This window comes from Mesitornis unicolor, unplaced genomic scaffold, assembly GCF_000695765.1.
Source record: "Mesitornis unicolor isolate BGI_N332 unplaced genomic scaffold, ASM69576v1 scaffold32990, whole genome shotgun sequence".
NCBI classification, from domain to species: domain Eukaryota; kingdom Metazoa; phylum Chordata; class Aves; order Mesitornithiformes; family Mesitornithidae; genus Mesitornis; species Mesitornis unicolor.
The window spans coordinates 16,849-30,048 of record NW_010158146.1 but is presented as its reverse complement, the minus strand read 5'-3'; the positions used below and the strand labels follow the sequence as shown (position 1 = coordinate 30,048).

At 39.1% G+C, this 13,200-nt stretch overlaps 1 protein-coding gene across 1 annotated transcript in view; it reads right to left on the bottom strand.

The window, feature by feature from the left end:
- Positions 1–672: 672 nt before the first annotated feature.
- KDELR2 (KDEL (Lys-Asp-Glu-Leu) endoplasmic reticulum protein retention receptor 2) overlaps positions 673–13,200 on the bottom strand; it is a 13,607-nt gene continuing 1,079 nt past the window's right edge. Inside the window, exons 2-5 of the mRNA XM_010182763.1 lie at positions 7,153–7,253; positions 3,997–4,155; positions 2,679–2,931; positions 673–1,886 (exon numbers count right to left, since the gene is read on the bottom strand). Coding sequence (XP_010181065.1) covers positions 1,852–1,886; positions 2,679–2,931; positions 3,997–4,155; positions 7,153–7,253 — 548 coding nt within the window. The 3' untranslated portion in view covers positions 673–1,851. The remainder of the gene's footprint in view (positions 1,887–2,678; positions 2,932–3,996; positions 4,156–7,152; positions 7,254–13,200) is intronic.

Sequence of the window (13,200 nt, the reverse complement as noted above, 5' to 3'; positions counted from 1 at the left end):
GCACAGAGCGGCCGCATCGATCGGCGGCGCGCGGAGGCCTTTGTCGCAGCAGCGCTGCCACCTCCTTCCACAGCTCCCGGTGCTCCTGCTGCGCAGCTCCGAGCTTGACCGGGACGCTGCAACTGAAGGGCAAACCTAATAACAAGGAAGCCAATAACCTACCCAGACCCTGATAAGTTCTCAGTAACCAGCACGGATCCCAGGTAGCTCTATGGCTACAACTGGCGTCGGACTCCTGTGTTTCACCACAGGGATAAACCTTGGTTTCGAGCAACTCTGCACAGCAACAGGATACTCAGTGTAGTACCTGGAATATGAGAGACCATACACACTCTGCAAACAAAAAGCACTATTCAGACTTGGGGTTAGGAATGATAACCAACACGAACTAGGGGGATAGTGAGGGTAATGTAAGAGACAATAAATGACTTCTTGAATACATAACAAAAACATGCACAAGCACCAAACCCTCATCTGCACTAAGCTGGAGACCACAATCGTATGCAACTAAGTAACCGCTGCTTCATGTAGTGATAATGCCCCTCACAGTCTTAAGAACACAGTTATTTCAGTAAAACAAACAATGACATTAAACAACTTGTCCTTACTACAACTTTTCATCCAGTCTCAGGCAAACACAAAACATTAATTCAGGAATAATAAAAAAAAACATTTTCACCATTTCATAAAGTGTTTATTGAGGATGGTAACACAGGATAAATCATGCAACAGCTCAGTAAAAAAAGGGAATCATTTAAAGGATAAAGAATGGTAACTGGTGCTGCTGATTTTGAAAAGTTTATAAAAAAAATAATTGTCCAAAAGTGACATCAAAAACCACATGAAGCCAAACATGGAAGTTGCTTATAAAGCATTAATTAAGAAAATGTAGATATTGTTGAAAATTATCACCTACAGATTACAATCTACAAGTCTCTCCTTTCTATAGTTGCAATGGTGTAGCTGGGCTGTACATCTCAAATATTTAACCTCCTTTTTCTGAACAAAGAATAGAGTCACAAACGTTTTCCACTAAGCAACACAACCACATCTCTTACCCTTCACAACCTGCGTTGCCAAGTGCTTTCATGATTGGGATTACCTTCCAAACCATGATGGCAAAACAGGAAAGGGCCCACCCTTGTGGCCTCAACAGATTTCCTTGGTGTCCCCTTGCCATCAGCCTGTTTCAGAAGGGGAACAACTACAAAATGTGACTGTTCCCCTTCTGGCACCAACATATATTTTAAATAAGGAACTCCATGTCAGCAGATGGCACAAAGACTGGGCACCAGCACATCACATTAAACATCGGTGGTTTCGGATTTAGAGTTGACATATATTCACCTTTTGGAAAAAAATAAATATAGTGGAATGAAAATTGAATCAAAGGGAAAGAACAGATGACTACCATCCATCAAGGATGCACATATCTGTGCACTGGAAAAAAAAAAAACAAACAAAAAAAATTAAAAAAAAATCAGTCATTTCAAAGAAAGTCTTGAAAATTAAAAAAAAGTTTGCACTTGTTCCTGGTCATAAACAATCTCACAAAAATCTCACTTTTGGAACTATTCCAATTGAAACCATACACTGAATTTATTAATACAGTATAAGTTTCTTTATGTAAAAAATCTTTATACATAGTAATAAAAAAGATAAAGGCAAGATGCATCAAACAGAAATCTGCTGGTTGTTCTTCCTCCGTTCTTACAGAGCCGCTGATGACTACCTGCATTATAAAGAGCTGTTTCTGACTTTCTGTCTCAAGCATCTTCGCCTTTGCTTGTGATAAGGATTGTTCTGTCCAAGCATCCAAAAGGACAGATGCTGGTGATGGTTTTTTGGCACTTACGCTGGCAAACTGAGCTTCTTTCCCTTGAGTACTGTAAGAAAAAGCATGAAAGAAAACAATTAGCAAAACAAAGCTGCGATACAGGAGCAGCACACCGTTATAACTTCAAAGGGACCAAAACCCACCAGGTAGAGTCACTTTGTTACAAATGGGTGCAGTGCAGACAGTCCTCCCAAGCTTGCCTGTCTCTCTTCAATACATAGTGCTAAAACTATGATGAATTAACATCTATTCAAATCTTGCTCTCTTGTAGCATCCTGGAATTCTCACTCTTCATCCTCAGGACATACGTGCCTATGACCATGGTTTCTCAAGAGTGATGACTAAAATAACACAGCCCCTTAAAGCTTTGTAGTTATATAATGAAAGCTGGAATGTGACTAAGGGCAGAATTACTAATGCACCCAGCAGAAATGACTGCTTCTACACTAAGTATAAACAGAAACGTCCCAAATCCTTTGGACTCTTAAGGTACTGTCTTTAAGTATGGAATCTGCACAGATCAGTGTATGTTGTCCGGAGAAGCATGAGGATCATGCTTATCCATGGAAGACAATAGCAACATTAATTTGAAATAAGTATGGCTAAATACATCAATTAAGTTCATCAGACCATTTATACATTTATATTCTACCCATACTTCGAATAATCCTCAGAAATGCCCCACACTAGTAGAAAGCATACTTGGTAATCTATCAAGGAGATTTCAGTGATTACTTGCACACAGCACTAACAACCTAGTAATGCTGACATAGCACATCCCTATGAACATGTTAATTGCCACATTCCACAACTTGAAGCTGGAAGTTATTGCACTACTTACCTTTTGTAACATACAAATAGAAGAAGTCACAGTAAAGAACGGTCTGGACCACACCAGCAACAACAGCTATGAGGTCAAAAAATCCCTCAAAATAGTAGCGCCAAATCCAGTTGACTAAGTACAAGGCACGGTACAGACCCAAGAAGAAAAGGTAGTGAGTAGTGATGGTCTCCGCTTCCCCAGTTTTGCTGATCATGAAAAGTTGAGGGAGAATAGCAACCGATTCAAGATAGATGGAGAAGGTCCACAGTATCTGAAAGTTAAGAAAACAACCAAACAGGTAATATTCAACTGCCTTACTTGTAACAAAAGCACAGAAAATACTTGATGTGGCTTGACTTTTCAGTCTCTAACCATGTTATGAATAGATACAGTATTATGGCAAATCATCCTTGGTACAGGAAAAACTAAGTGGAGGCATCATAATCAACCACGGGATGGTGCAAGGGATCAACTCTCCTGGCAGACAACGCTCTCCAAGCCATCTGTGTAGTAAGCCAGCAGGCACAGGTTTACTCGTGAGGAAACTTATGTGCATCCATCAGCTCAGGATTCACAGTACCAAGAAATACAGCTTACAGAGCTGGTGCTGTGAAAAGCTGCAGGGAAGATGAAGCCCTGTTTTCCCATGTTCTTCTGACTTTTCTGATCTATTGGTTTAAAGAATGAGTTAACACAGAACAAAATCTGAAATAATGTCTCAGAGCATTGCAATTAAAATTCCTTTACCCTGTAATAAAATCATTTAACTCCATTAAATACAAAAACGCAGCTCAGTCCACTTAAAATAAGCATCTAAAGTTATTCTGTATTACTTGGGGAAAATTACCTGTTGACATTCCTATAATTGCATTTTACTATAATTTTGATAGAAAAACACATAGCTCCATTTCAAATAAAATGCAATTCTTTCTAATACTCTAGACTATTTGCGATTCTACAAAATTTAAGAAGTATTATAATTCCTTTCGTTTTCACCAGGTGGCACCAACTATTCATAAACTGCATACTGGGACATTTCTTTTAACAAACATAACAAAAGGAAGGATACTTTTGAATTAGTTTAACCATCAGAGTGTACTGGAAAGACAGTCTTCCGTCAAGTCAAATAATCAGTGTTGGTGATAATGCTAGTGTCCTGAAGTGCCTTAAATTTTCACAGAAATCTACACTGTGAAGATGCATTAAGGAAACGGGATTAGCCCAAAACTATGAAACACAGGCATTTTTCAAGCATTCCTCAGTCTGAAAATGCTCATCTTCACATTCTGAGTGTTTTAGAGAAAAAAGTATAATCTCCTGCCCACAATCAACTCACCTCCAGAGGAGAGAAGTCATGGTTGACAAGAAATGAGAGTCCGCCAACAGGAACTATCAGAAACTCCACTCTGAACGTATCATGGTTTCCATCATAGGTGGCCTTAAATTTCATGTAGATCAGATACACGGTGGCATACGAGCAAGCAATGTAGATAAGCTAAAGGAAAGAAAAAGCAAAAAACAAAACAACCCACAGAAGTTTCAGGATTAGATCAAACACACTGAACAAAGATACTCCCAGGCACTAAGAATAAGTGCTGTCTTTTTGTATTTGTTTACATGTTTTAGCAATTCCAGGCTATGTGGTGGTATTTAACTTTTCTCAGCAGAGTAACAATTCAAAACCAACAGCTCAGGGGTCTAGTGGTTTTGTTGCTTTAAAAGCATCAGCTTGCTTCTAGTTGAAGTAACAATCCAAAGTTTCTTTAAAGACCCTTTCCTGAGTAGACAGAACGAAGGAACTGACTGGAGAAGGAATATCCCCACTGCAACAGCAGGTGAAGCAAGGTCCGAAACATTACAGTTAAAAATGTGTACGTGCATACATGCAATAATGATGGAAGGGGTCTTTTTACACTCAAAAAGTCTGGGAGTGGTGTGGTTCATGTGGCAACTAAAAACCTGTTCAACAAGCCCCACTCAGCCATTTAATATACCACAAATTAGTTGATTCAATTTAGACCTTTAAACATCTCTTAAATCAGCAGAGTGCCAAGTGGCCAGTGTTCTCCACCAACCAACAGGTCACAAGACCTGCAAAACTAACAGACTGCTGCAAGCACTGAACTAGAATTCAGTTTCAATTTCAGTTGATGTCGAATGTTACCATTTTAATTGTTATGGTACAGCAGACTTCATACTTATTCCCCATGGAATACACAAATAGCATTTTACATATGAGAAAACAGAACCAGAGAGAATACATGACTTTCTAAAGGTCAATCTGCCATCATCAGGACACACACTGTCCCGGAGACAACACGGTACAGTAGACAAATAGTTTACTTCTGCCTCAGTTTCATCACGAAGATTAAAAATTGAAAACCATTTATCACAGTCAATGTAAGTTCTTTACAACCAAAAAATAACCTTTAAAAACCCACTGTTTGTAGATGTTCCTGTTCACTAGAAGTGCTGCTCACAGATACAAAATGCTACGAATACTATATTAGGAGCTCAGAATCCAAAGATCCAATCTTTAATATAACAGCACCACAGCTGACTGGAGATAAAGGACTACAGGACAGGATGTCAGGTATAGGGAACACCTATTACAGGTGTAAACTAATTGGTATGATCATAGAAGACACTAAGAAAGCGTGAATGAACCCCAACTCCTTACTAAACATTTCTTCATGAGAATGATAGTGTGTTCTGGGAGTCTCAAAAAGTTTTCATATTTAAAGATTCCAAAATAGAAGAAAATAATGGTAGAAAAATGGCTGCAAAGAGCACCAGCAGAAATGTGTCCAATGCTCAGATACAGGTACCATGAAAAAGAAACCGAGAGATACAGAATGCTACAAATCACAAAAATCAAAGTCTGCAGGTCATTGAGAAAGGCAGATAGTGCCAATCTGTGTACTTCTGTATGTATTCCTGCAACACAGAAGAAACTGATTTTCCTAAGTATCTTATGATCACTGTCAGACTAATACAGCAAGTTTGCACCTGCAGTTTAATTAGTATTTCTCTAAAAACACTGAAGAAAACCCTAACTGTACAGAAATGAACAACTTCTTTTGCTGCCAATTACAGCATTTTCCTCAGATTAGAAAGTTCATCTAGTTATGCTCTGGGTAAGATTATTTGTATAGTAGCTTATGTTCCCTACAACGGTGTAATATTATACACTCCTAAATATATGTACATAGAACAAGAAACTGTGTTGGGACACTCAAGCAGCTTTGTCTTGGCACTACAATAATGGGCTAAAAAAAGCCAAGCATATCCAACAGTGTCTCTCAGCAGTAACCTCTGAAACTGTAACAAAGGTTCTCATTTTGAAAGTTAATACTGGATTGGAACAGAGGACCACTCCATTACTCAAAAGACTCAGTTCAGTATTAAGTTGAGTACCACAAGTGTAATTTCCCATATTCATTCCTCTTCTGGGTAAGAGAACTGCAGAAAAAAAGACACAGTCATGACCCTGAATCACAACCAATAAATAAACTGCAAAAAAAAAAAAAAGAACCTAGCCACTCCTTCAGTGTACCCAACAGTACCTTTCACTGTTCTCAGAAATTACATAGGAAAAAAGCTTGTGTCTCACGAATATTTTACTTAATACACAATACATAATCTATATAGTTAATAATAAAACTTAAGCATACACATTTGATTTGTTACAAGACAACAGTGCGAGTGGGTCCAAGATCTAAAATTTTCTTTTACAGTATTATTGCTCTAATTCTTTAATAACTCTTGCATTATTGACTCTCTAGTCTTTCTTGTTGGCAAAGTTATACTATCTTCTGAACTAAAGTTGAAGACCATCGAGAAAATCCAAGAATAAAGGAACTGGATTAAAAAGCCATATGCCCTGGTGCCACAAATGCACCAATTTCTACTGGTGCCACAAATACACTGTACTCTCCCAGGCTGCTTTATTTTCTCATACTTGGCACCAGAAATTGCATGAATAAGAAAGAAATAACAAAACCAAATCTGAGCTCACTAACATTTAGTGGGCAAGCAAAAGCGGTACAATCTGATGGAAGCTACATTCCTAAAAGCGTATTCCTGTCAATTTTTGATCAGACTGACCAGATGCTAACTGCAATTCTACCAATGCATTCTGAACACTAATTTGCCTTGTAGTGGACAAAAAGACATTCACTTAAGCTCCAATATCTCAATTGAGAAATAAAATTTATTTCAACCATTTTTCCAAAAGCTTTTATTTTCAGTAACCCAAATAGCATTTGTTCTAAATGTCACAGTCCTCATATTAACAGTTCTTAAAAATTGCATTTATAGTGTAGAAAAAAGTAGGGTTTTGAATCCATTTTCCACATTCTTGACCCAAAGCCCATCTAGAACTTATTCTGTCATAACTGTGCAGTGGAACACTTAAAGGGGCTTTTATTAATGAAATTATGCACTCTGCATACAACATTACTAGCTTTTCTAACTCTTCAGTATACTCTACCTTCATAGATGTGTTATACAATGAAATGAATGAAGTGAAGAGGTCCAGATAACGGGTAGTGAAGACCAGTGCAAACAGAAGCTGGCTTTTCCCAGAAATACCTAAAGTGATAAAGGAAAAATTAATTATTCAAAAAGTTATGATACGCTTTAAAACACTTGATGCTAAGGATGAGAAAGGCTATATCCTTTATTTCTAAGCACGCTGATTCCAAAATCAGGACAAAATCCAGGGTTCCAGAACTAAGCTGTACAAACAGAACTGTTACCTTCATATATATCTCAGTAGAGTCAACGTAAGTTACCTATTTTGTACTGGAAAAGGCACTAGCACTACACAAGATTTAGAAGTTACTCAGAGTGGCTAGTGTAATCTCAAAAAAATATCACCTGTAAGCTACCTGTTCTGCATCATCACTGGGCACTGTGCAGCAAGGCTGCATTAGCCTTCAATTCTCAGAGTGCTGTCACCTGCCTCAGCACATTCTTTAGACGCTGAACTGCTGGAAAGGTACAAGGGCAGTAGGTACTACAGATCCAGTGATAACCAGGAAGTATGCTACCACCAACAACATGATTTTAGTGGAATAAATCGATTTTTTTAAAAAATCTATTTAAAATTTTTTTTAAAACATAAGGCAATTAAATTCACAAACTTAACTGACCACATGGGGGTCCAGGGGGGGAGGGATAGCAAACAGTCAAAAACATACAGAATCACAGAATGTTAGGAGTCGGAAGGGACCTTGAAAGATCATCCAGTCCAACCCTTGCCAGAGCAGGATCACCTAGACCAGGTCACACAGGAAGGCGTCCAGGCGGGTTTTGAATGTCTCCAGAGAAGGAGACTCCACAACCTCTCTGGGCAGCCTGGGCCAGTGCTCCATCACCCTTACAGCAAAAAAGTTTTTCCTCATGTTCACATGGAACCTCCTATGCTCCAGCTTGCACCCATTCCCCCTTGTCCTGGCATTGGCTATCACTGAAAAGAGCCTGGCTCCTTCCTCCTGACACTTACTCTTTGCATATGTATAAACATGAATAACAAAATAAAATTTTAAAAAAGAGGGAAGCAAGCTAAAATAACAAGACATCTCCATTGCATCTTCAAAGTAACTTTCCATTTTAGGTCAAAGCCCTAACATCAAAACATTTGTCTGTACTAAAGTTCAGCCACTAGAACAGAGTCAGAAGCATAAGAGCTTTGCACAATATGTCACTAAAAGCTTCTAAAAACTGAGGTGAAGCATCACTCCATAATACTGATGTGGTGGCGTGTCACAACAGGGGGTCAAAACAACCCAGCCTGTGCCTCTGTCTTGTTACTCCAATTACGCTTGTTTTCAGTCATCCAGGGTGAAAATATTTGACTCTGTTCAGCTAAGCATGCAAACACTGTTCAAAAAACAAGGGGGAAAGATATTCTCTAGGAGAGCGTTATGATGCAAGGATGAAAATCCTTGTCCCTTTATAAAGATATTTCTGAGAAAGGCCTTAATTAGGAGTGCCATAAAGCAATTAGAAGAAAGGCTATCTGCTATGGTTATTGAACTCGTTTCACTTAGGCTTAAGAAACACTGAATAAATTGCCCCAGATGAAGGGACTTTATTTTTATACATAAAGCATAGGAAAGGCTGAAACAGTAACAATTAAAAAGGTGTTTTATTTGCAATTTTCATACATGAAGTATCTACCAGGTGAGCCTAACGTACTACCTCCAGAAAAACCCAACTGTCCATAAGCAATTGCAGTACAGGAAAGAGCAAATGCCTCAAAACCTCCAGTTATGCAGACTGTAAAACTATATATATATAAAAAAAATCAATAAAACAAAACCCACACACAAACCACTTCCCAAAGTTGAGAAAAAAAAATACATTTGACATTTCTTGAACTAGAACTATGTTGCAAATACAGCTGAGGCAGCACTCGCAGTTGCATCCCAGGTGTGCTCACTGGTGTTACAGCTCTCATGCCAACAAAACCTCTCAGCAAAGAGTGCTACCCTAAGGTCAGAACCTACAGGACAAAGAAATCCACCTGGACAGATTACAGTACAGCATGACACTACAGCATACAGTTATGTTAAATTATTTAGCATGCTATTTTCTTTTAGTAAATAACTGTGAACAGCAAAAAAAGCATTTAAGATACATTAATTATTGATCATGGCTATACATTTGGATCTGGATGTACTGTCACATAAATACAAGTAATAAATTTGACAAATTCCTCTAAGCCATTGCCAGCCTCACCTCTCACCCCTAACCCAAGAGCCATAATTTTTATTAAGGCTCTCAGTATTTACACAATTTTTAATCTTTAGAATAGTCAAATGTTCCCAAAACACATCCTAAAACCAAGTTTAAATTTATTTTCAAGTTAAGTAGGCTAGACTAGGCAAGGTTCAAAGTTTAAACCAGACACCTACAGACTGACTGGCATCCCACCAGCAAAAACAAGAGGAGGATACTGGCAAACACTCCACTGTATGAATCTGATGCATTTCAAAACTTTAGGAAAGATATCAACACACCTGCCATAGCCCTGACCTTGGCTCATGGTTGGCAGCTGCAATTCACTGAGATTACACTGCTGTTACTCTCATCCTGCTCCTTTTCCCTTTACTCCTACAAACATTTCTTAGTTCTTGAGCTAAATAAACACATTTTTATTCCTTCTGCCTCAGCTCTGGGCTCAAATTTCAAAGAGTCAAACCTCATCTTTGTTTCGTGCTCGCACGTGGAAAAACTCCTTCAACTTCGGCACTCTAGCTTGACTCAAAGCACCAGGATGAAACTTCAATTCAAAAGCTCAGCCGATTCTCACAGCTAAGGAGGAGAGCAGAGCTGAAATTGCTGTACTTTCATCAACCTCATTTTGCTGCTGTAAGTCAGGTAAAGAGTGACCAGCAGCAGCAGAGGCATTCAGTCAGCCTGGCTGTGGAGTGCGTCCACCACTTGCTAACTATGAACTGTGTACCACAGCCAGAAAATCTACAAACGGAAGTTCTTCTAAGGAAAGCCAGTCTGCACTTTGCCATGGAAACTTCAACAGCTATTTAATTAAAAAAGGTAGTTTTGTTCAATATGAAGTCCATATCAGCTACAGAACCAAAACATCTTTGGTTCTGATAATAAAATACTAACATTAAGGATCCTGTACTTTTAATTAAATAAACCACAAACAACCTAACTTTAAACACAAATTTGTCAATTAAGAAAGGACAAATTTTCCACAAAAGAGAAGAAATTCCAAGGCTGCATTTTTTGACAAAATACAGAAAAGGCAACAGCCTATACCAAAGTACTGTTTAAAGTCTTCAACAAAGCATATGACCTGGTCCATAAAAGATATATAAAATTATAAGAAACAGCTACATTACTAGGAAAGTATTACACATTTACTATCTACACTTTTTTTTTGAGCATTCAACATATAATTTGACAGCCTTGCAACTGCAAGTCGACTTTAACACCTGACAAATGACACTGAGAAAAGCAAATCCATTTTGGGCAGTAATCTGCAGAGCAAACAATCTAATTTGACTTGGAATGGATTAGAAAATACAGTCTGAACATGACAATGTTTGAAAGCACAGGATTCTTCAAGTCTCATGAATTTCCTAATTATTAAGTCAATAATGGAGTTACCTGGTTTCCTAATAATTATTTTTGAGCTGTTATTTGGAGTGGCGAACATTTTTCCAAATTCAGAAACTCAAATAACCAGTCATGCAAAAAATTGTTTCCCTGCCAGCTCTGAAATCTGACTTGATTTGCTTTCCTGCTGTTCTCATTTTAACATATTGACTAAATTAGAAAAAAAAAACCCACCTAAGTTTGTCAAACTCAGAAAACAGAGACTGCTTCATCATGCAGATTATCCTAGCCTCACCTGTCTCCCTCAATTAAAGGAGTCACTTATGAATTAAAATGGAGACTGATATGTGTTCAGAAAGCAGCAGGTTGCAGCAGAGGTACACAGGCTGTCTCCCTCTCATTTCCAGCTGCTTTCATAGGCCTCGGAGCTCCTCTTGGAACAAAGGCCTCAGACACACACAGACGCAACCAGAAGAGAGGAGTCGGCACCATGTGGTTTGCCAGCTCTTCGTGGATCACAGCCTACAGCTCAGCAATCAGTTACGAGTCTTTATTTATTTTCTAAGCTTCTACTGCTTCAAAAGTGCACAGTTAAAGCAGCAGCTGGTCTGCCCACATTTCCTTAAGTCACCAATAACCATGAGGTAGAGCAGTTTATAAGTTAAATAAATTTGTAATAACCAGGACACGTAAAGGAATCGCATAAACCCCTCTAATAAGAGGCATTTAGCATCTGCTCAACACTAACTGGTAACTATTTAGGGGTTATTGTTCTGTATGACTTCACAAATGTTTTATGCAAATACGTATTTATGAAGTTTTTATTAGTAGAAGCCACAACTGACAACGAACCACTACAAGGAACAGGATGTCACCCCAAAAATAAAATACCATGCTCCTTTGAGGTGCTCTTCTCATTCTTGATAAACTCAGGCCTCAGACACCAATCTCAGAAGTAATGTGGATCTGATTTATTCCTAAAGAAGACACCAAAAAACAATTCCAGCCAAAAGCTGTTTGTGTTTAGAGACATCGCCTAATTTGGTAAAGGGATGAGTTAAGAGCCCTATGTAATATGGGACCATTTACTTTTCTGTGTTGAAGAAAGCAGTACCAAAGGTAATGATTGGTATGAGCCTACTTTCTCATAAAGCCCTAGTAACAGAGATCCTCAGTCACAACTGACCTAAGGAAAACATCATCAGATCACTTTTTAAGCAGAAAGATGTGCATTTATCACATTGTACCACACTGTGTAAGTAACCTCACGTCCAAAGGTCCCTTACAAATCTCTTGGCTAAAACTCTATTTGAATTTCAGACTTGCACTAGAATTTCTCATTTTCCTTTTTCAGACAGCAAGGGATATTTAGGTTTTATATAATTAACTCTGATGATGTTTGTAATCTTGGCTGCATTTTTCAGGTAAGGCAGAGGACGAACTCCACAGAAGAGCTGGAGAAGGCCTGGCCTGGCCAGATCCAGAAAATTCCTGACCCGCTAGACTGTGGGCCAAAAAAATTCATTAACAAGGAGCTCTTGCACTTCATGGCCTCAGAAACAATAGTTCTACGCTACCACTGCACTTGGACTGTGGAATCATCTGCTTGAACTCTTTTGTAAAGTTAAGAACAGTTCTTAGTTTATGTGTTTAAAACCAAAGGTATGAATTTACTATGATCTTTTCTTTTGCACTAGTGATTAGCAAGAAGTAACAAGACATGAAAACAGAATCTGTACTTCCTCTTACCTGTAGCGTAAATAATTTCCCCTTCTTCTGTGTTGCAGCTTAAACGAATTATTTGCACTCTTAACTGAAGACTTCATAGATAAATTTGTTCAACAGCATTAATTCAGTATCTGAATGCTATTTCACGTCAACACACGGCAAACTAATTTAAAGAATAATCACTCTTGCTAATGAAGGAGCAGCTCACCAGAAAGACGGCAAAGTCAAGCTCACAGTCAAACCCCAGTCCACAGGAAAAATGTTTCTTCCAGGGTCGGCGGCCTGATCCACATAATACAGAGAGCACTGAAATGCCCATTTTGAATTACAACCACCCCTAGTTTTCTGAAAGAAACCAGCTATGCTGCAGAAATGCTTGCAATTCCCTCCAGCCACCACACCATACACCAGAAGCCAAAAAGCAAACCGCAGCCCACGGAATTCGAGCAAGCAAGTACAAAACACGGGAGCAGGAAGAGCAAGGGCTGCTCACCCGGGCTGGCAGAGCGGGAGCGGGGCTTCTCCCGGCGCCTGGCCCGGAGGGCGGCCGGGCCCCAGCTCCCTCCCCTCCCCACCTCTCCCGCTGCCACGTCAGAGCAGGCCCGGATCGCGACTGAGCGCCTCTTCACTCCAGCCTTCTCATTCAGCTGCTCATGCCAACGAGAAAACACCCCAGGAGCCTGACAGACGGCACGAATCACGGTTTAAGTCTTACCGC